We start from the raw sequence: 22,647 nt of genomic DNA, 5'->3' as shown, positions 1-22,647 counted from the left end.
CAGAACATTTCAGGTAAAAAGGAAAAGTGGTGAAGGCCCTGTCTAAACCTAAGAGACCAACTACAAAGCAATATTTCCACGCAAACACAATGAATATAGTTGACACCTTTTTTGTAATTTATTTCAGCTCAAGTTTTTCAAATAGAAAATAGAAACATATTTCCCAGAATAAACACAGCTTCAGGAGATGTGTATTTTCCCTATCTTTACATGATTTCTTACAGGTGTGTCGTAAAGCCACTGTAAACTAAGTGCGTTCCAGCCCTTACATGAAATGGCAGTGACATTTTCTACCACAGTAAATGTACAATCAGTTGTTTTCCATCTTGGAAAATTACACAATGTTTGAAAAATAAAAAAATTGAATGGAAGATTGAGTTTTGTGGGGGAAAAATCCACAAGAATCTGCTCGTAACATTTTCAGGAAGCTAAGATTTCCTAGCAGCACGCATACATTAGTATCTTACTTTTAACATTTGAGGATTACATGCGTTTTAAAATTAGTTATTTGACGCTTTGTCTGCTTATTGTCAAAAGACATTCAGGAGTTTCAAGTAATTCTTGCTAAAACATAAATAAATACAAATAAATCTCTTTCATATTAAATGCTGGTTTACTAAAGTATAATAGTGAGTTGTGCATGTCAGTGAAATATAAATAGCATTATGTTGACTACCAACACTGGACTGCAACATTTTGACCTTCACAGGGTCACTGCCTACTTTGAATGTCCTCTGTCTCGCTGCACTGCTGTGGTGAGGCTGGGACACTGAACACCAAGAAACAGACAAATACACAGAATTGAGTTTGGGCTTGGACTTGATGAAAGCTATCAATTGCAATTTTGAGTCACATTTCATTAACGTTAGTAAATGAATGACATCGGATGCATTGAAGCTCAGGTTGGTAATCTTCAGAAACACTTTGTTATAATAATAATAATCCATTTAATTTATATAGCGCTTTATAAGATACTCAAAGACACTTTATATGTTACATTTCATACACCGTAGACACAGCTATGGGGAGTAATGTAGGGTTAAGTGTCTTGCTCAAGGACACATCGACTAGGGCGGGGATGGAACTGCCAACCCCCTGATTGAAAGGCGGACATGCTAACCACTAGCCCCACGTTATAGCTGTCTAAATCATCTTTACATCCCGACAGCAATCCATGAATCAAAAGCTCTGACAAAAAAGAAAACAATCTGATGTGTGTGATGTAATAAGCTGCAACTTGTGGAGCTCCTTCTGCAAGATACTTATAGATTTCAGACAAAATTAACAAATTGATTCTGTTTAAAAAAAACTAATTTAGCTGGAGGAGAAAAGCACGTTGATTAAAAAAAGTATTGCAATAAATCTACACAATGTATATATATGTGTGATGTTGAGCTCATGAGTGTCTAAACAGGGCAAACCACATAGACATTAAAAGTCAGTTCACCTAAATTACAAAAACATTTCTAGCCGTGCAGTCACATTTTGTGAGCTTCGGAAACTTCAAGGTGATCCAAGATTGTTCTGTGATGATGCTAAACCCACTAATATGTGACCTTCCTTCCTTTAAAGGAGCATGAGAACGTCCCATTTATGCTGGGAATGATTGAAAAGCGCTGCCTTTTACTGGTAGAGAGACATTAAAGTCTTACTCTGCGACTGTTCCTCGTCCTCGGTGGGAAAGAGGTCACCCAGAGACTCTTTGGTAGAAGATGTGTCTTTGTCCTCCTGAAGTGAGAGAGACACACACACACACACACTAAATTAACTGATAATTCAAAGTGGTGTGTCACACTAACAAACATAAATGTACCTCCAAATCTGCAGCTTTGTGTGTTTTTTTTTTTAAACCATTTAATTTACCAGCACATGGTTGAGTCTCAGTGCTCTCATCAAGCCCATTACTATGAAGGTAGATTTGTGTCTTTATTACGCAAACAAACAAAAAAGGTTTTGAGAGCAAATTTCTGGTTTGTAAGTAAATTAATTGTTAGTTTTGCTTATGAAACAATAATTTGTTGATCCAAATCAAAAACCTTCACTCTCAAAACGAAAAGCTACGAGTTGAGTTTGGCCGTAGTGGGCGGGGCATACGCTGCTGAATGAGCGAGGAGTTTCTATTGGTGGATTCGGCTGGGCTATTGGCTCTTGGCTCGCTATGCTAACGGGAGGTTACGGTGAAGAGGACATGGAGGTAAGTTGACATCATATTGCTCTGTTTTGTCAAAAGTATTTTAAATGTAGCAGCACTTCACTTTGTTTTCATGTTGTTAGTGTCGTGGAGTCTCTTTTTTAAAGAACCACATGGAGGGCTGCTGTGCTGACATGCAATAATAATTAATAATAAGCTATAATTTTGCTATCTGTCTTTACAGTATGGAGGAATGTGAGGCACTGTGTACCCGCTTAGCAATTATGGTTAATGGATCCTTCAAGTGTTTGGGAACCATTCAGCATCTTAAGTACAAGTAAGTGATTTTACCTCGTCCCATATCACGTATCAAATTTCTGTAACATTCATGCAACAATTAAACATAAATTCAATCGTATTAGCATTCTACGTAACTGGCAATCTTTGATTATTTTTCTTTTGTCTCGCATCAATGTTAACGTAGGTTTGGTGATGGCTACGTGGTGACCATGAAGATCAGGGCAGCCAAGCCCGGGTGTGCTCCAGATCTGAACGCTGCCGAAGCCTTCATGGAGAGCACCTTCCCCGGCTGCATCCAGAGTGAGAAACACTGCAACACTCTACAGTACAAGATCTCCTCCTCCTCCCTGGGGAGGATCTTTCAAATGGTCCTGGCTAACAAAGACGAGCTCAAGATAGAGGACTACTCGGTGTCACAGACCACTCTTGACCAGGTAAATGAGTATAGGAAAACAAATTACATCATGGGAATTTAACAAGGGTTTACATTGATTCATTTCATGTTTCTTTCAGGAGGATCAGATGGCTCAGTTTAAAAGCAGTCAAATTGTGAATAATTCACTATTTCTTTACTTTTAGCTCCGAATTGGCTCTACGCATTTAGCTGAAACACTTCTGTGCCGAAATACAGCCTCACAGAGGATTGCATTATATTTCATATCTTTGCTTTTTGATTCGCTCTTTTATTTGATAGATATGGAAAATGTCTCAATGTGCGTTATCTGCCAACTTAGTTCAAACTGATCTTGCTACGTCGGCGACAGGCGTGGCTGGAGGCATTATGTTTTCGGGTCGTCCGGCCGCTCTTCTGGTGTAAACACGCTATCTGAAAAACGCCTGGGTGGAACTTCTTCAAACATCCACCCGTACTCAAGGATGAACTGACTCAATTTTGTTGGTCAAAGGTCACTGTGAAGTCAAACTAATAAAATAAACAAAGGCTTTGAATATCTTTGAATATTTCTCACTGAAGCTTCAAAGCCCCCAAAATGGTATTAGTCTCGTTTACTGTGTCATAAAATGTAATTAAAAAGTCATAGTATTTAGTACCATTAAAAAAAGCATGGTATAATATGGTATATCATAACAATATTGTAGTATGACTTGATCCTAATGTTTCTATGTACTTACTTGTAGGTTTTTGTGAATTTCGCCAAGCAACAGTCAAGAGAGGACGACATCATTGCGTTGCATCCAAAAGCTGCCGGAGCACAGCGATATATTGAAGCCACGCCCTTCAAGTCTTTGGAGAAGTGAACTTATCTCACTGAGCACAATTGGAAGACTTTCTTTGGTTTTCATTTCCTCTTAGAAGCCGCTGTGTCTAAAGAATGCGCCCTATGTATGTGTGCTTCAAGGACTAAAAGTTAAGTAGAGGATTCTCTGTCATCATGAGGTCCTGCCTAGAGTCAAGCGACTGGTGCATGATCAGTTTGGGGAACACAGAAGATGAATCGCTTTTCCTTTGGAAGGGGTCTTTGTGGATCTACTGTGCGGTGTTAAGATCTGAAATGCAGTCTGTGAATGAGGCAGCCCTGTAAATGGGACATGACACGTGTCCTGTTTGACCGATGATCCGACACGTGGCAATACTTTGCTTTTCCAGTAAATGGGGTTAGTGGGCTTTGAATTTGGAAAGTGTGGAGCATTTATGTACCTGCTATATGTTCCACGTTCTGCTCACCTTGTAGGCCTTGCAGACTAAATGAAACGGCTTGAGATTTATGAGCAGCACCATGACTTTGATTGATGACATGTCAAAAAAAGTTATATATCGGGTTTTAATGGGAATGTGAATTATGTATTTTTTGCTTCAGATGCCAAGCAAGATAATCCTTTTTTGCCTTCTGTAGATATGTGTAATAAGCACTCTGAGAAGCATAGCCGCAGCACTTAATTGAGGCAGCTTTACCTAAAGCTTCATAATTCTTATACAAAGATGTTCTGCTAGTGCAATACAACTAATGATTTTTACAAAGTCTGCTTGCTGCTATGGAATAATTTTTATATTGTGTGATATTTTCTTGCCACCAATGTCTTTGCGCTTAATTACACACGTTCAACTTTGGTAAACTGTCTGCATTCCACCAGCACCCATGGTGTCATTAGAGAAACTCACAAAAGTGACGTTTCTGAGAGGGGCATCATGTCAAATGAAGTACGTATTTTCTGTAAGATCTGGGCCTTTCCCTCAGACACTCTGTTTGATTTGTTTTACAGGAAAATAGCTCGAGATTATTCACATTTGTACAAAACAGTCTTTGAGAGTTTAATAAAACCTGAGATTAGACCGGGCTGGAGAACAACAGCAATCGCTGAGCATTTGATAAGCCCTCTACACATTCATGACAGATGTTACACTTCTGTAGTATAGTTTCCTTTTCTCTGAAGAACACAATCTGAGATGTACAGTGGAGAAGCTAAATTGCATAATTAAATGTCTGCTTTAGCAGCTTACCTCCTGAAAGCGTTGAAGTGATGTTGCACTCTCAAATGGATGCCATGACATTTTTAATTCAAGTCTGCTAGTTTGTTTGGACAGGCACTTTATTATGAGCTGGAGTACGTTTTATTTCTTTCACTTAACCGGAAAAGTTTATCAGTGCTGTAAGCATTCATCATTAAAAAGAAGTGGCACAACCTGTAGGTTAATGAGCCAGCTTGCAATGATAACTATTCACTTTAAATAAGGGTTGCTAAGATCCTGAGGTGCCATTTTCAACCTTAAATCAAGTCCTGAAAATATAAACAAAACAAATAATGTGTAATGTTAACACAAACTATTCTATGGCAGCAGTGAAGATATATCCAATATCATGAACTTCATATCACAATGCCAAATTGAACTTCCATGAAGAAACTGAGAGACCCATTGTAAATACAGTATACTGCTATAACATTATCACTCCCATTTCCACTCCTTTCCGGTTCATAGAACAAAACCTGCATCATGCTGGCCTCAGCAGCAGAACATGTTTTACACTCGCCATATGCTCCAATGATTCATGTTGTGTTCTCTGTCAGAGAATCAGGGGGATAATGGCCATCCGGAGGCTTGGATAGTGCTTGAACTCTCTGCTGTAGGCTCTGTGCTTCCCTTTGGCCCAGATGGTCATCTGAATGAACCCCAGTAATGTGTAAAACACCACTAGAATACAAGTATTAGAACAAACACATGTTGGTGCAGTAAGTGGATTCAAATCAACAGAACGTAATGTGCTGTACATACCTGGCAGACATTGGGTCATAATGGAAAAGCCCACCCAAGCTCCAACCTGCGGTATGTGTCAAATATACAGGCAGGCAGAGAGGTAAACACACGATTATGGTTGACAGTCATAGCCATGAGGAATTACTATAAATGCTTTCTATTACCTCGTATGTGTAATTTGGACAGGATACAAAGAAAAATAGCCACGTGAAGGGGTTCTTTGTTGGCTCGGGAAACCGTCTGCCCCTGGATCCTGAGAAATTATTTAGTGAAAAATGTATGATTAAGTAGTAACACTTTAAATGAGTAGTTATTATAATGATACAAATACATTGTAGACACCCATATCATCCATGTTTCCTTGATGGAACAACCAAAATAGTGTTAGCATGAAGTACTGAGCAAATGATCAAATGGGAACAAGTGCATGGTTTAAGATGTTTTTATTCTTTTTATCACACAGCATCTAAATTGATGGATTGGACAATGTCTTCAAAACGTTGTGCAATCCTCCTTTAAGTGGTGTGGAAGTAAACAGAATAACAACTCACCATCCCCTCTGAGATTATTAAGAGTCAAGTGAATGGAGAAGTTTCCCAGCTCACACATCTGGATCAGAAATAAGCATTTCACACCATACTGTCATACATGCATGTGCACTTCATTTTATGTTGGTCCTGAGTGAACACCACTATACGTACCACAAATAGGACTAATGCATAGTTGACTTGTAGTTCTCCATATGCTGTGAGGAGAGAGAGGCTGGTGTTGATAAGCTACAGAAAAATTGTGTGTGTGTGTGTGTGCGTGTGTGTGTGTGTGTGTGTGTGTACGTCCACATGGGTTGACTTACATGGAGTTGTGTAAAGAGGGTGGTTGATATAGTAGGCCAACCAAGCTGAGAAACCCCAGTAATAGACACAATTCTGAGGGAGGAAAATGAAGAAGAAAATAATAATTACATGATGAACAACGAACCTCTCAATTAAAAATTAAAATGTTCTTACTTTGATTACATTTCTACTTTTGAACTCTAAAAGTCAAACAAAAGAGAAGACCTATAATAATTCTCCTCATCAGGACACTGCACTGGGACTGTTGTAAGCAGCACTGTGCATCAGAGGTTGTCCTGAGGCTACAATCACTACCACAATAGCTTGCATGGGTCATGGAACAGGGGTTACACATTGAGAAAGAGTCGAGCACATTATCAGAGGCTCTTCTTTTCAAGGGTAGTCATGTCCTCACCCTGACTATTGTCCCGAGAGGCATGGTCCCATGGGAGAAACGATGCACAAAGATGGTCTCTATCAACCTCTTCATATAGTGGAAGGTGTGACAGGCAAAGGCTAGTCTGAGAGACAGAGAGGTGAGGATGAGGTCGGAAGTAGAAGTATGAACACTTAACTTGGGCGCTTGCATTCTTGCTGTGGTGTGCAACTTTACACTATTTTATGCAGTTGATTTAAAACTTGAAATACATTTAAATGATCCGTGAGTGACAGCGTGGGTCACAGCAGCGACCAAACGTTTGTGATTTAGCAAAGAACGTGCAACCTACTGTAAATAAAGGAACACACTGGAATAATATAACATACGCAGCTAGATGCAACAGTTATGATACCGTATAAAAGATAGCAAACAAACAAAAAGGGATGGCAATAGTTAAAACTGAGATTTCCTTGAGGTATAAACAAAAAGGCAAACCCTGGGGGTGAGAGTGTAGATCGATAAGCACAGGAACATGAATAAAAGAGATTGTCCAAACCATCATGTAATAGCAGGATCAAATATTGATTCAAAAGTTACATTATCTCATGTCAGTGTAGATGGTTACACTGATATGAGATAATACGGTTAGTTTTCAGATGCTGATTTCATTTGACTGAGTCCTTTACTCAACAATAGATCAAATATAGAAAACAGAAAAAACACAACATCAAAGACTTAATAAATACCAATTATTAAAGAATAGGTCCACTATTTTGGAATACAAAGCTCATTCCCCTTTAGAGAATTAGACGAGAAGATCGATAGCACTTTCATGTCTGTATGATAAATATGAAGCTATAGCAAAGACTGGAAACAGGGAAAGACTGAAACCAAATCTGCCTACCAGCACCTCTAAAGCTCACAAATGTAGATGTTATCTCATTTATTTAATATGCACAAAAAAGTGTTGCGGTTTTATGCTGGTCCTGTACCAGACGAGTGGTTGGCCTTTCGTTTACAGTCTATCTGTTAAACTTAAGCTGAGCTAACCGGCTACGAGATTGGTATCAATCTTCTCAACCTATCCTGACAAGAAAGTGAACATGCATATTTTATAGACACGTGGAACTAATATCTTTAAGTGGTTATTTTTCTAGAAACTCACAGCATGCGAAAACCTGCGCTGTCATTGGAAGTCTATTTCGTTACTTACCTGACGACAGGATGAGGACTGGAGGTAAAGGCATACTTGTGTGAGTAAATGCACGGGACTCGAAAATAGAAGAGTAGGTAGGTGAGAAGTGGCCCAATGCACTCGGCAAGAAACACCTAGAAACAAGGGCAGAGAAAGAGTTAACACTTAATACTACCTTACTCGCGTGGAGCCCCAAAGGTGTCATGTAGAAAAACTAAATTAATTCAGCATGAATGTATTTATTCATTTTCTGTACCCTGCATTTTAGTTACATTTGTATACCTTGAGATATCTTGGACCAGTGATGAATCACTTGAGTTCTACATGTATACTAGTCTTGTCATTACAAACAAGAAATCAGCCGACTGCTCCCAGAATAAACTACCCCAATATTATGTCAGTCGACTTTAAGTACATAGTGCCAGAAACTGATCTCTTTGTTCAACTTTCTCTGCACATTGTTAATATGTGGGATTGCTCTCCTTACCATGGTCCAACCTAACTGTGGGCCAAGATCTCTGAAGTACATCGTGGCGGTCGTCCCGACAGGTAGATTCTGTAAGACTTCCTCGTCTCTGAGTGATTTGTCCTCTAAAAAGGAAGAAGAAAAAAAGCACTGGCAAATATTGTATTTACCAATTCAACTAAATATGCTATCCAGTGGAAACACGCTTTGTAGAATTAAGAAATCACCATATTAATCGAATTAGAATAGAATAGAATTTCATTTCATTATGAATATGTACATCTAAGCAGTGTGCAAAGCATAGCGGATTAAACTGAGTTTTCTCATTCTAATGAATGTGTGATCAGTTTTTCAGCACATATTTTTTTCTACCTGCAGCTCACAGGGGCATAGCAGCAGATAATATATCCTGCTAATTGAATGACATTTTTAGAATATCGTCAGAGGGGAACTGGCCCAGATGGCTTTTAACCAAAGTCTGTGCTTTTTATTGAGACTCGGAGTGCATTTAAAGCCCTGCAACATCATACCTCGTGCTAGGTTTCTCTTTATGTACGTAATGTTCATGTACATCTACTGTTTTAATTTGGCTAGAATTAATGGAAAAAAACGATGAACATCAAGCAGTCTACCTTTCATAGTGAAAATACAGGAAGAACAGGCAGTGTCTCCACGGTGATGGTTGCTATGTAAAGATGTGGGTCGCTTTTTAAGGCATTTGCTCCACTCCAGAGTGAAAGTCATTGCAAATATTGTTATAAACATTCTCTGTGATATAATTTCAAAATCTCCCATGTAATTCACCCATTGATCACATCTAGGTCTTTCGAGATGTCATGAATATTAATTAGGCTTGTGGAATCATTCGGCCTGAGATTACATACGATGCATTTTCCAGTTACAGCAGTTGCTTTGCTGCTCATGCATGTCTCATGCCACAAATTGCATCAGTGTCTCGTGCAGTGTTTTGTCCGGTGGCACATATACACTTCTCAAATCATAATGGCTTTTAAGTCAAAGTTTAAACACACTGAAGACTATAAACAAGATATTGGACTCATGCTAAATCACATTATGGGAACACAACAGCATCATATTCCCACACAATAGATTGTCCTATTTTGGTCAAATAAGGAAAAGCCCCAAAAACAAAACATAAACTGTACTCTAAATAGTAGCAAGTAGAACACCTCCCTTTTTCTTTTTGTACAAAGCATCAAACACAGGACGGTAAATATATATGAATGCTGTCCACAGTTTACTGATACCATCATAAGGTATTTATGGCGGATGAAGTCTAAATTGTTCAGTATTAAACATGAATAGCTAGCACTCACTGCAATTTGGAGCCACACACACAAACAAATACAGTACATGATCACAATATGGCTACTTACTGGCATCGAGCATCAGGGCCTGTCTTGCTGTATACCAGTGAGGATCTGAGCAGATCGCACACACACACACACACACACACACACACACGCACGCACGCACACACACACACACACACATTTTAAAGGGTTGGATAGAGCTGGCACTGCACACACAGATTTGGGCCTCAAGCCCAATAATAATTGATCACGACGGAATAACGTTCTCTGATGGAATCTGATGGCTTCGGGCTTGGCAAACATTTGGTGACATTTGTGACCGGACACACGCTGGTGCCAGAACCACTGCAGGCTTCAGAGGAGTACACAATAAATAGTTTTTTAGAGGATTTCTCTCTCGGGTGGTGCGATATGCGTTTCTCAATTTGATCACAGAACCATATTCAAGTTGTAGTTTAGAGTAAATGTGCAATAGCAAAATACAAAAAACAAACAAACAATGCGACAGTATGATATCAATTCAAATTGATATCTCGGATAATGAGCTAACATTTCAAATCCGGTTTTATACAAGTGCACCAGAGTACTTTACAAGATATTTGTATTGCCACCATCAGGGATCAAGATAAAACACAAGGCCAGCAAAACAAACAAAAAAACACAGAACAATATATCATAGAACCAGAAACTTATGAATACTCACATGATTTGTGAAAGAGGCTCTTGATGTCTCCTATTGTTGAATGGGGATCCACCTGAATGGGATACCAAATATTATGAATCCTAGTTGTGTCATCAGTGAAGATGTTGACATTGCTTCTTGTGTCAAATGATGTGTTAATGAGAGTTGCAAGCTGATAAAGAATATATATATATATAGTCATAAATGATGTTTCCCACCTTAAGGCTACCTGAGGAGAAACCAAAGGGTAAAAGTGCAGCCATGGCAATATGTCTGCGTACCTTATCTAAAAAACAAAGCTGCTCTTTGGTCTTGGCATCCAGAACCCTCACCTGAAGAAAACACAAAATGCACAACAGGAAGTAGATTTCACACAAACATTCAAGAGATTTTGATTCACGCTTCAGATTCATTCACTGGCACTTCTGAACGTGGTGTATTGGATGAAGATCTGTGCACTCTACACGCCACAGGCAGCAAAAGATTGACCTCCTTTGCTCTCAGAATAAGTTATAAAGATTGTGCCTCTCTGGAAGTATGTGTATGTAAATGTATGTAAAGAAGTTGATTCTATATGTATCTCTGTCACGCGATATTTCTATACGTCTTTCTCATCAGTAATCCAGCACGTTATCTTCTTTTATAAAGTCTCCATATGTTAAAACACAAACCTTCAGGATATTGATGCAAATATTTTAATAAATAAATACAACTTTGCCACTTAGGAACATACATGGTTTGTACTACATCTACATATCGGCTGTTCTTAAGAATGCTTTTGTATTGCAACAGCAAGCCACAGGGATTATTTTAAATTAAATCGCAGCCCCTTTGAATGCAATGTGGACGGCTGGAAAGAAAATTAGTCCCTGCATGAAATACTTGTTTCTAAAAGCAGTACGATTCCTCACTATTCTCAAATCAACCACAGAAATATGAAAGAAATATGATATGGCTAAGCACAGCTGACACTCTTCTCAGTGGCCCCACTGCCAAGTGTGTCCAGTTTCCCTGACCAAGTACAGTAATCTCCATATGAGTGATGGGGTTGTTTGAGTCTGGGAGGTAAAAAATGATTTCTGTTGTCCTGCTGCTCTCTTGCACACATCTTTTTCATCTTAATTAGACCATGTCAGTGGTGATGTACAGCATATGCAAGGAGGATGGTGGGTGGCGGCCCACAATTCGCCCTGAAAGCACTCCATACTGTGCTCCTCAGCAGAGCTGTCCTAGCTAAATTGGTTCCTTTACTGGACAGTGTAATAACCCGCTAATGGATACCTAAAGAACTGCTGAGTGCACACAGAGAGAGAGAGAGAAAGAGAGAAAGAGAGAGAGAGAATTTCATCTTGTTTTTACAATATTCTGCTCATTCATTATTTCTTGATTCAGAAAAAATACCCCGCTTTGCACCTGTAGATTTTAAATACGAGTAAGACATCTTGTCACTCTTTGCGGTGTCTGTTAGTGCTTTGTAGGAGCTGAGCACGGCATGCTGAGGTCTCGGTAAAGGGCATCCCGGGAGACGGGTTTGTTTTGCTCTCCATCCTTAACCTTCCCGACTGCATTCGAGAGGCACATGTTGATGCATCCGCGTGTTCCCAGAGAGCATCACGGGTGTCATTAGGGCCGTGTGTTGTAAAGCGGTGTGCCCTCGGTTCTGCTGTGCCCTTGTAAATCTAATTATCAGACGCCCCTGTCCTCCCTTGGGAACACAGGGCACAGCTGACAGCTTATATCAGCACAGTTCATACAGAACATGCATACGTGCCTGTGAGGTATCTGTGGGAGGGGGATTACTAAATGTTTTCTCAAATGCTTAAATGCTCAAAGTTCTTGTCTTGAAAAGCATAGTGCTAATATTGAGCCAGAGCAAAGGTTAAAACAATACTTTGACATTTTAGAAAATACAGATAGTCTATTCATTGGAGAGTTCGATGAGAAGATCCGACATGAATCCGACATACATTTTCTCATTTAAACGTATGGGATCAGGCTTTGGAAACATGAATCTTTTGCATAATCTAAAAATGTGCTAATTTGGCATGCAGCCTTTATGTGACAGTTACTGAGAGCATGGCACACATCCCAGAGCATGTTGTAAATTAGCTTGAATATAAGTGTGTCTGGTCTACTTCTCCATTAGCAGGCTACTCATAAGGCCCTGTAGACAAGAGCCACATCATGAAAGCCCAGCTCAGTTCTGTTGACTCTGACACACACATGTATCCTAAGGCTGCTGAGCAGAGGGACTGCTCTCATACCAAGTCACGATTGTTAGCTCTTCACTGCAAGTATCCCTCCATGTGATGAGAGAGTCAACATGTGGTAGTGTGCCAGCTGGACAGGTATTCATTGACACAAAATAAATGATGCTCCACAAGCACATGTCTGAGCTCACCTGATGGAACAGTGTTTGAAACATAACCCCACCTCAACCTCGATTATTATTGCAACCTTATGAATGTCCGCATTCTGCTTGTTCTCTACCAAATGTTGCTCAAAGTGACTCTCACGCTTGAGCCAGTCCCTGTGAAGCAAAGTAAGCTCAAACTTTAAAACCATGTATCAGAAAGTGGCAATTAAAAGTTCCACTTCATTTAAATGCATTCTGCGGCACTAAGCTTAATACCTTACATTTAGACTTACCTCAAAAAAGGTGGTCCGACTCATGGCGTGGATTATTATTATATCCTCTGTGTACAGCGTGACAAATGACCTTAAACATCAGTACGCAAACACAACACGCACACTCAGACACTCACTCCTCACACACACACACTGAAGTATAGTTCCTCTCTTATCGAGGACAATCCCTGGACTGACCCCTTATTCTTCCCAGCCTTGTTTCCTCTCTCTCTCCCTCTCTCTCTCTCTCTGAGACAGTGCTGTGACACAGAATCACCAGAGGCTCTCCAGAAACCCTGCACATGCTCGCTCCCCTCCCCCCCCTGCTTCTCTTTCCTGCTGCTTCCTATCTCTTTTGTGTGCAGATACTTCCCTGAAATTGAAGCAGCTGAAAAGTGGAAGAACATTACATGATAAATTACATAAGATTCCACAAAAGTTTAAAATCTCTTGAGGAACTAGGACTCTTTAGGAACACGGCCCCAATAAAAAAAGTGCACCAACACAAGTAGAGCAAATGGATTCCATGTTTAAATCAAAATAAAACCAACAAACAATAAATATATATTGTCTATTATTTGACTCTTGGACCGTGAACCACCTTCGTCCTCATGCTGCAGTGCTTAGTTGTGTCAGCAGAAGATGAGCCCACCAATAAAACCTACTATTACTACTGGAGGTCAAACTGTACTTTGCTTAAGCATGCTTGAAGTTAAAGTATCAGTAGGCAGTTTATGAAAGACGGTAAACTGCGCTGTAAACAACAAGGACATACTTTTTCTTTTTTATTAACAGGATTACAAGACTGAAGTAGTCTGTGGCTCACTCTGTGAATTCAATGACAAGCTGATCATTAGCGTTTAATAATCCTGTCATGGGAGTCACCTAATACTCTATAATTGACGTTTTATGGGAATCATGAATACTGGAAATTTGATGGAAATTTGCCTTCCAGCGTTTGCGATCCAATGTCGTGGACCATGAACCCTATAACAGCGTTCTTTGGTGCTCAGTTGTTCCTTTCATGCAGTTCTGAGAAGCAGGTGTTTGTAGCACACGCGCTCACTGTATCTGAACACTGTAGTTCATGTTCGATGACCCTTCGTGTGGGTTTTATTTCTACTGTCTTCTCATGTGCGTACATTGATAGATTGTGTGGGTCTAGCAGGTTCAACAGTATAACGAATGCCATAGCAGTTAGAGCTTTGTATCCAGAAGCTTATTATACTTGCTGTTTGATATGTTTAATATATTTTGTTGTTTGTACTGAACCTACTGTGCACTTGGGATAGATACATAACTGATGGTTCTTCAATGTGGGAGACTACAGTCGCTTCTATCTACATCTCAGTGCGTTTAGCTTCATCAGCCTAGTGCACATTTGGACTTTACTTTGAGGCCACCCACAACAGTGAGGGTGGCAACAAGAAGATTGTTCCAGTGAAACAACATTTGAGTGTCAGAGTTTGTGTTCACACAGCTAGAACCAGGCTGACGGAGTGATTTATGGTCAAATGGCGTTATATTAGATGCATTTAGAGCTAAGATATGAGTGTAAAAACAAATGACTGAATTATGAATGATTGAAGCTAGTTTGTCTCAGAGACAAAGTGCCATTAGCCCGCTGTCATACTCAGCCTTGGTGAGAAATGTCTTCAAGTTGCATTTCATGTTTTCTTTACCTGCGTGGTGAGGTTTTCTTTGCCCTCGATTCTTTCACATGCGCTTGCTCAGCTGTATTTCTCTCTTCTTGTCCCCTTGAAAAAAATGGATTCAAACCATGAAAATCAAGTTGAGCATGTATACACTATGTTGTGGTGCTGCCTGAGGGGATTCAATTTGTGGGTAAAAAAAAAGGTAGATACGGAGCTGGACGGGATCCTGAAGGCCTCAGGCAGGACACAGTGCGAAATGACACAGAGAGACAGACAGCGAGGAGTTGTGTTGGTGAACGTAAACATCTGTTATTCACAATGTCAGGAGGAAGATTCTTTGGATACACCTGTGTGACATATGTATGTGAAGGCAGAACAAGCAGACATGTTAATCTCCTTTAATCCCCTCATGCAATTTCAAACAGCAAAAATATATCTTTCTGAGGAGTCCGTGTGAAATGAATCGACATTAGAATTAAGGAGCGCTTGTAAGTCAGAAACCATACCCTTTTTAAAATGAGACAAAAACGCATGCCAGCAGTTAATTTGTACACCTTTTTGCAATTTTTCTATGCTGCTGTCTTGGCCAGGCTTCCCTTGAAAAAGAGGTCATTGTATCTCAACGGGACCGACCTGGTTAAATAAAGGCTAATAAAAAATAAAATAAAAAACACCTCAAAACCCACTTTTCCAGCTAACTGTAGCTTTGTTGTGTTTGGATACATGACAAAGGACTTTGAAATGTCATGGGTAAGGTAGCTACCTGGATTCTAGGACACTATTATGTACGCATTGTACTTTAAATTATAGAGGATCCATAGAAAAGCAGAAGAATTTAAGATTTCTTTTCACACATTTAAGCTTTTACAACTGATTAATGACCGCGAAATCAGCGACTGTATGTTGACTCTTTCAGGACACTCACACCTGAGCGACTGCTAAAGGAACGTCAATTCTGACTGACTCAATCTATGCAGTGGCCTGTTTGACCTTTTGTCTCACACCACCATCAGGTCAAAGTCCCAAGGTATCTGGAATGAGCTCTGATCTTTCCTGCAGCAACACAATCAGCCCGGGATGTTTACTTGCACACAAGACATATTAAAAACCAACAGGCAGCCTAACATGCATCATAGAGGATGAAACCATTTCAGATTCCACGTGCATTCTTTGCATGGCGTGAGAGGGTCAGTTAAATCCATACAGTAATGGAGGTTAACTCCAGATACAAAACCTATTGGATACACCTCCACCCTCAAACAAGCTCACGGGCTTCCACCCTATGGGTTGACACTGTCCTCTGCTGGCCAGTATGACCAGTACCTTTCATCATTATCTACTACTGTCTACTTCCAATTTGCCATCACATAAAAGCTTAAGCCATTAAGCTAATAAGTACTGGGTTGATTGATTTTTGGGTTGCTTTCAAGGCGAATACATAAATCTTTACAATAAGGGCAACGATGCCTTTGCTTTTTTTAATCTCAGTTGTTGGTATTTTTAAATATGCAATTCAATCAGGAGGGATTGTGTGATCTTAAAAGATTGTTGTGTTCTTTAATATAGTGGAAATGTAATATTCTCATAACTTTGTGGATTATTAACTTTGAAAATGAGGAGAACATTTTAGGGAAACGTTTGTGTGACCCAGCCATAATGTTTCTCAGCAGCGTACAGCTCAGTAGTGACAGTTGCCTTCTATGAGCAGAATCAACAGCCAGGGCATTTCCAGCCCCGATAAAAACGGGTCTGGAAGCCATAACTAAATATGATCGGCACACATCAGGGGGAAGGGGTGTGATGGTGGCTGGCAGGATGTCTCCATCCACTGCAGATATCTGAGGCTATGCAGGAATAATCTGTCTGTAAAGTAAATACAGGACATAGCTATCTGTTAGCCAATGGAGTTAAATGTAGGGGAGACTGTTGTGATGCTTGAAGAACATGCACTGGATATGAGACGTGTGTGTGTGTGTGCATTGATGTTTACGTATCAGGTATTGCATGGTGAGCACCTTTTAAGGGTTTTACATTTATTCCTCAAGGGTTCATGAATTCCAAGTGGTGCAACTGCACCTGGGCTTGCCACCATGGAGACTAATCAAATTAGGGACTTAATATCTCAATGGGCCATTTAATGTGCATAACCAGTGCACTCAATATAAAAACCCTGATTCAGCATAGACACAGAACAATTGCCATCTGCATATGGCTAAGCGCACCTTTATGAACCAAAGTATTCTTTTTGAGCTAGCTGTTTCTGTCACTATTAAATGTATTGCAAAGTAAGTGAAATGAAAAACAAAGAATTTAATTATAATTTAGGACGAGAAATCACATCATACACTCCCCTCTCCTCCCTCAATAATCATAGTCTTACAAGTTTCAATGTTTACTCCCAGGAGATTCAGTAACTTATTCCGTAACTGGATTGCAGTCCACCCACTTTGTGATATAGCAAGGTCGGGGGCCTGCAACAGTTCTCCAAGCTGGTCCCCATGTGAGCTTCGTATGCCAATATATAAAAGGGTACAGAGACATGGACTGGAATTCAAATAAGCTCGGTAGTTGCCTGATCTATAACAGTATTGCATTAAAACTGGTGCACACTTTAAGTCATTTATTTATACATTTTTATTGTCCAACAATTTAGCTGTTCAACCTCTTTACACTGCAGTGGGCCTGCGTTAAATGGCAATCTATAAAGTAATCTACAGTTGAGGGACTATATATTAGTCTTATATGGTCCACTGCACATCATTTGATCGTGTTCTCAAGTACAAAAGGGGTTTCTCCAGTAGGGGGAGATGGTAACCTAGCACTAGCCAGTACAGGTGTCTTGCATAATCAGTCATAGGATAGACCAGGGATCTCTTAAATTGCTTTCTTTCATGTTTATGTTTGATCATATTTTCATATCTAGCTTGTGAGGACAACTCTAGTCTCTAGACAACAGTCAAGTATGAAGTGTAAACATTGTAGTTAGTTGGAGTCATCACTATATGTGTGTATCAAGAATTTCCATCACAAAATTAGTTTGGGTTAGAAGTAGAATCGAAGTAGAACATTTTTAAAGTATTTAAATATGTTATTGTTTCTGCAGTCTAGTGAAATATTTCTGTTTAGAATTCTTTCTCCCTCACGTCACCAGTGAAGAACCAAATGAAGTACTAATGTACTTACAAAAGCAACCTTTCATTTAAGTTTTTGGAAAACTAATGGATTGTTAAAAATAAATCTGTGAAATAACCTTAATTAAAACCATTTGCATGGAAGATATCAATGTAAGTCAATTACCACAATGTCAGAGTGCTTAATTTGTGTTCAGTCAACCCTGATCCAACACTGATCTAATGCAGACCAAATCAATTCAGCCAAACAAAAAAAGTATTGCTTCTTGCAGAATACACAGAATATGACCTGATGTAACAATAAATACAAGGTGATGCAGAGGTCATTATTTAATATGTTTGATATGTTGCAAATGGTTAGGTAGCTGCTAGCTGCTGCAGAAATGTTTGCTCATTCACTTTATATGCATACTTTGTGATTAACTTTGACTCCATCAAATGTACAACATAAACAACGAACGCTCTAATATTATAAATAATCACCAGGAAGAGGATAAAGTGGGTAAACAGCAGAAGCTGCGGCGATATTGTCTGTTGTTCACAACACTGAAGTCTGCATCACAACAAAGACAAAGTAAGCGTTTCGTCACATTAACTGCAGATATGAGGCGCTCATAAGGAGGGACGTTATCGCTGCTTTTTGTTGCCGTGTCAGAGCTACAGGGAAAAGATATTAGTATTGCTGCGCCAGAGATCCCAAGGAATCAGTCGACATATTACGCTGTGGCAATGCAACCTCACACCATTGTTTTCATTTGTTTTACTCTCGTACTGTCGTCTTCATTTTCCAGACAGATTTGAACGTTGGACTGCAGCCCCCAAACTGTGCAAAGGTCACACGTTTAATCCCAGTAATCTTTGCTGGCTGTAAATCTAGTTTTATTTCTAGATGTTTTTCCCCTCAGGTAGTCTGAAAAGTAAAGTGAGGAGAGGGTGAGGGATTTCTCTGCTTCTTCGGCCTCTCAATTTTTGTAGAGGTCTTAACTTCCCATGTTTTTGCCTCACTTGAATGGATTTCAGTACACATCTCTGTATGTGTTTGTTGATTTGGTGGATGCTGAAGGATCTATAGGACAAAGCCTCTGGACAACATAATCACTGAATAACTTTAACTGAAGAATTACCTTAAAAATGGTTGAATGTTGTTAATACAATCTCCAGAATGGCTACATACAAGCTTATGAATTCAAGTAAGTATTACCACTTACACATTTTCATGGAGCTCTAGGGTAATATTAACTTGCTAGATTCCCTGAGTCTGGTTAGTGGTCTGTGACTTCACGTCAGTTCATAAGCAGTTCCTTAATCATATTTACAGGTATTAGGAGCGATGTGCATTATGGGATGAGTAAGAGTTTAAATTATTCAACAGGACTAAAATGATCTGTGACAGCTACAGCAGCAGCAAGACAGATAGTGTTTCTGATTTCTGAGCAGACCTGAGATCAGTATGTCAGTCGATGAGTGTACTTTTTGCACATGCCAATCTGAAGGGGAGAAACAATAACTCTGATGTTGTTGTGGCACAATGTGGGTTTCATCATAATCCTTATCTGCAGAGTCAACAATAATAAACATATTATGCCTGCTTTCCTTTTTCTTGTGAGCTGTTCTCCCTTGAACCAATAACTACGCTGGTAAAGCCAAATTAGGTTTTCAATTGATACATTGAAACCTGTAGTTCTTACTTTAACTCTCTGAAGAACCTCCATGTAGCTCTCCTGGTAGTATGTAATCACTGAGAAGTAGTGTGCGGGAGTTAAACTGAATATTTGGATGACTTTTCTCTCATCAACCTTGACCAATTGTCTTCAACGGTTTCTACTTCTAAACCGTCTACCTGTCTCTTAGACCCCATCCCAACGAGGCTGCTTAAAGACGTGTTGCCTTTAATTGGCACCTCTCTGCTGGATATTGTTAATGTGTCTTTGCTAACAGGCCATGTACCACATTCCTTCAAAGTAGCTGTAATTAAACCTCTCCTGAAGAAGCCCACTCTTAATCCAGAGGTGTTGGCTAACTACAGACCGATCTCTAACCTTCCCTTCCTCTCTAAGATCCTTGAGAAAGTAGTCGCAAATCAGTTGTGTGATTTTCTACATCAGAATAGTTTATTTGAGGAGTTTCAGTCAGGATTTAGAAAACACCACAGCACAGAGACAGCACTGGTGAAAATTACAAATGACCTCCTAATTGCATCAGATAAAGGACTCATCTCCGTACTGGTATTATTAGACCTTAGTGCTGCGTTCGACACCATTGATCATGACATCCTATTACAGAGACTGGATCAGTCGATTGGCATTTCAGGTACCGCACTAAGTTGCTTTAAATCCTATTTATCAGATCGATCTCAATTTGTATTTGTAAACGATGAAGCCTCAATGACCACCAACGTTAATCACGGAGTTCCACAAGGTTCTCTGCTTGGACCAATTTTATTTACCTTATATATATTTGGGCAATATTATCAGGAGACACTCCATAAACTTTCATTGCTATGCAGATGATACTCATTTATATCTATTGATCAAACCAGAGGAGACCAACCAGCTCGCTAAAATTCAAGCATGTCTTAACGTAAAAACATGGATGACCTGCAACTTCCTAATGTTAAACTCAGACAAAACTGAAATTATTTTACTGGGCCCTGAACACCTCAGAGATCAATTATCTGGTGATGTGGTTTCTGTAGATGGCATTTCCCTCGCATCCAACACCACTGTAAAGAATCTAGGCGTTATCTTTGACCGAGACTTGTCCTTTAACTCCCACGTTAAGCAAATCTCAAGGACTGCATTTTTTCATCTACGTAACATTTAAAAAATCAGGCACATCTTGTCTCAAAAAGATGCAGAAGCTGGTTCACGCGTTTGTTACTTCAAGACTAGATTACTGCAACTCTTTATTATCAGGCTGCTCTAATAAGTCTCTTAAGTCCCTCCAGTTGATCCAGAATGCTGCAGCTCGTGTACTCACAACAACTAAGAAAAGAGATCACATTACTCCTGTATTAGCTGCTCTGCACTGGCTCCCTGTAAAATCAAGAATCACATTTAAATTCTTCTCCTCACCTACAAAGCCTTGATTGGTGATGCACCATCATATCTTAAGGAGCTTGTAGTACCATATTGCCCCACTAGAGAGCTGCGCTCACTAAATGCGGGGCTACTTGTGGTTCCTAGAGTCCTAAAAAGTAGGATGGGAGCAAGAGCCTTCAGTTATCAACAGAGGCGCAGCAACGGAACAGGCAACCCAGGCAATTGCCTAGGGCCCCGAGTTGAAGGGGGCCCCGAGGGACGGCTGACGTCAATGACAAAATAATGGAACCGCTTTAGACGCTACAACGACAATGCATCGGGAATGCCCCCACAGGGCCCTTTCCGAGTAGTCACTGGCTAGTTGCTAGTAGGGGGCCCGTACAGACGGCTGATATCGCTCCATATCAGCGACACAACTTGAAACCCCCGTAGACACTGCAATGACACGTCGGGAATCTCCCAAATGGGGCCCCCTTACTAGCCGGCATCGACGTGCGGTGACTGTCAAACACAAACAAACAAAATGAAAAAATGAAGCGAACATATCACTCTGGGCACACGAAACGAAAAAAAAAACAAGAAGAGGATGAAAAGAAAAAACGTGACAGTGGCAAGTGGGAATGTGGAAGCTATGTGTGTTACATTATGAACAAGTAGTGCTGCCAGCCAGCCTGCCACTTTATCCCAAACATCATCCACCAGGCACCAAATAAGTTGACTGCACATTAGCCTCTTGAGCCCGGGTGCAAATCAAAACATTTGTAACAGATAAGCTTCATACGAACACTGATCACAAACAAATATAGCCATCAAATTAAACAGCAGAACCTGGGCTACAAGAATATATAAGCTCCAAACACTAACTAAATGAATTACCAAATATCAAAATTCATATCGCAGAATTTCGTCAACCGATTGGTGCGTTTTGGTGGCTAACGCTACGTAGCATTATGCTACACAATGAAACAGCGTTGCATAAGAGAGCAGACACTCCGCAGATTCCGTGTAAAGTGAATTCAGCCATTTTCTTCTAAACACATTCATAGCCACACAATAAGTTAGTCCTTTGCTGCCAACGCCAATGATATTTTCTCCCAGAATAAAGCAAGTCTGTCTAAACTGGTGCTAATTTGTATTTGGAATTATGTTTTTGCCCCATGGTCCTTCTTGCCTAGGGCCCCCAGGGGGTCTAGAGACGCCCCTGGTTATCAAGCTCCTCTTTTATGGAACCAGCTTCCACTTTCAGTCCGGGAGGCAGACACAGTCACCTCATTTAAGAATAGACTTAAGACTTTCCTCTTTAATAGTGCTTATAGTTAGGGCTGAATCAGGTTTGCCCTGGTCGAGCCCCTTGATATGCTGCTATAGGCTTATAGGCTGCTGGGGGATGTTTTAGAATACACTGTGCACCTATCTCTTCTTCTCTCTCTACTTATGGACAAATGTATGTCTCTTCATTGCACATTACTAACTCTACTTCTTCCCCAATTAGGAGGTCATTTGTAATTTTCACCAGTGCTGTCTCTGTGCTGTGGTGTTTTCTAAATCCTGACTGAAACTCCTCAAATAAACCATTATGATGTAGAAAGTCACACAACTGATTTGCGACTCTTTATTACTACTCATTATTCATGAATGTACGTCATATTTATTGAATGTGT

At 40.0% G+C, this 22,647-nt stretch overlaps 2 protein-coding genes across 2 annotated transcripts; one reads left to right on the top strand and one right to left on the bottom strand.

The window, feature by feature from the left end:
- The first annotated feature begins 2,384 nt into the window (after nucleotides 1-2,384).
- LOC117749745 (retinal-specific phospholipid-transporting ATPase ABCA4) lies at nucleotides 2,385-4,221 on the top strand. Its single transcript, XM_034560474.1, has 3 exons — nucleotides 2,385-2,468; nucleotides 2,616-2,865; nucleotides 3,569-4,221. The coding sequence occupies exons 1-3, from the start codon at nucleotides 2,416-2,418 to the stop codon at nucleotides 3,686-3,688; spliced, it is 423 nt and encodes a 140-aa protein (XP_034416365.1). The 5' UTR covers nucleotides 2,385-2,415; the 3' UTR covers nucleotides 3,689-4,221.
- A 1,230-nt stretch (nucleotides 4,222-5,451) lies between these two features.
- LOC117749633 (very-long-chain enoyl-CoA reductase-like) lies at nucleotides 5,452-13,204 on the bottom strand. The gene is made up of 13 exons (XM_034560303.1): nucleotides 13,181-13,204; nucleotides 10,813-10,863; nucleotides 10,553-10,604; nucleotides 9,913-9,957; nucleotides 8,537-8,640; nucleotides 8,068-8,183; nucleotides 6,891-6,996; nucleotides 6,496-6,568; nucleotides 6,344-6,387; nucleotides 6,194-6,251; nucleotides 5,807-5,895; nucleotides 5,661-5,706; nucleotides 5,452-5,579 (listed from the first exon to the last, which is right to left on the bottom strand). Exons 1-13 carry the CDS (start codon nucleotides 13,202-13,204, stop codon nucleotides 5,452-5,454), a joined length of 936 nt encoding a protein of 311 aa, XP_034416194.1.
- Nucleotides 13,205-22,647: the final 9,443 nt, after the last annotated feature.

Source organism: Cyclopterus lumpus, chromosome 20 (genome assembly GCF_009769545.1).
Source record: "Cyclopterus lumpus isolate fCycLum1 chromosome 20, fCycLum1.pri, whole genome shotgun sequence".
Classification (NCBI taxonomy): Eukaryota; Metazoa; Chordata; class Actinopteri; order Perciformes; family Cyclopteridae; genus Cyclopterus; species Cyclopterus lumpus.
Note: the sequence above shows the minus strand (reverse complement) of the source record. Positions and strands in the feature narration are given on the sequence as shown.

Bases quoted from the DNA above. Each gene is read 5' to 3' on its own strand.
- LOC117749745 (XM_034560474.1), top strand. From the start codon at position 2,416: ATGGTTAATGGATCCTTCAAGTGTTTGGGAACCATTCAGCATCTTAAG. The intron at 2,469-2,615 runs GTAAGTGATTTT...ATGTTAACGTAG, and splicing joins ATTCAGCATCTTAAGTACAA to GTTTGGTGATGGCTACGTGG. The intron at 2,866-3,568 runs GTAAATGAGTAT...ACTTACTTGTAG, and splicing joins CACAGACCACTCTTGACCAG to GTTTTTGTGAATTTCGCCAA.
- LOC117749633 (XM_034560303.1), bottom strand. From the start codon at position 13,204: ATGAGTCGGACCACCTTTTTTGAG. The intron at 5,896-6,193 runs GTGAGTTGTTAT...ATAATTTCTCAG, and splicing joins TAATAATCTCAGAGGGGATG to GATCCAGGGGCAGACGGTTT. The intron at 5,580-5,660 runs GTATGTACAGCA...CTTGTATTCTAG, and splicing joins TATGACCCAATGTCTGCCAG to TGGTGTTTTACACATTACTG.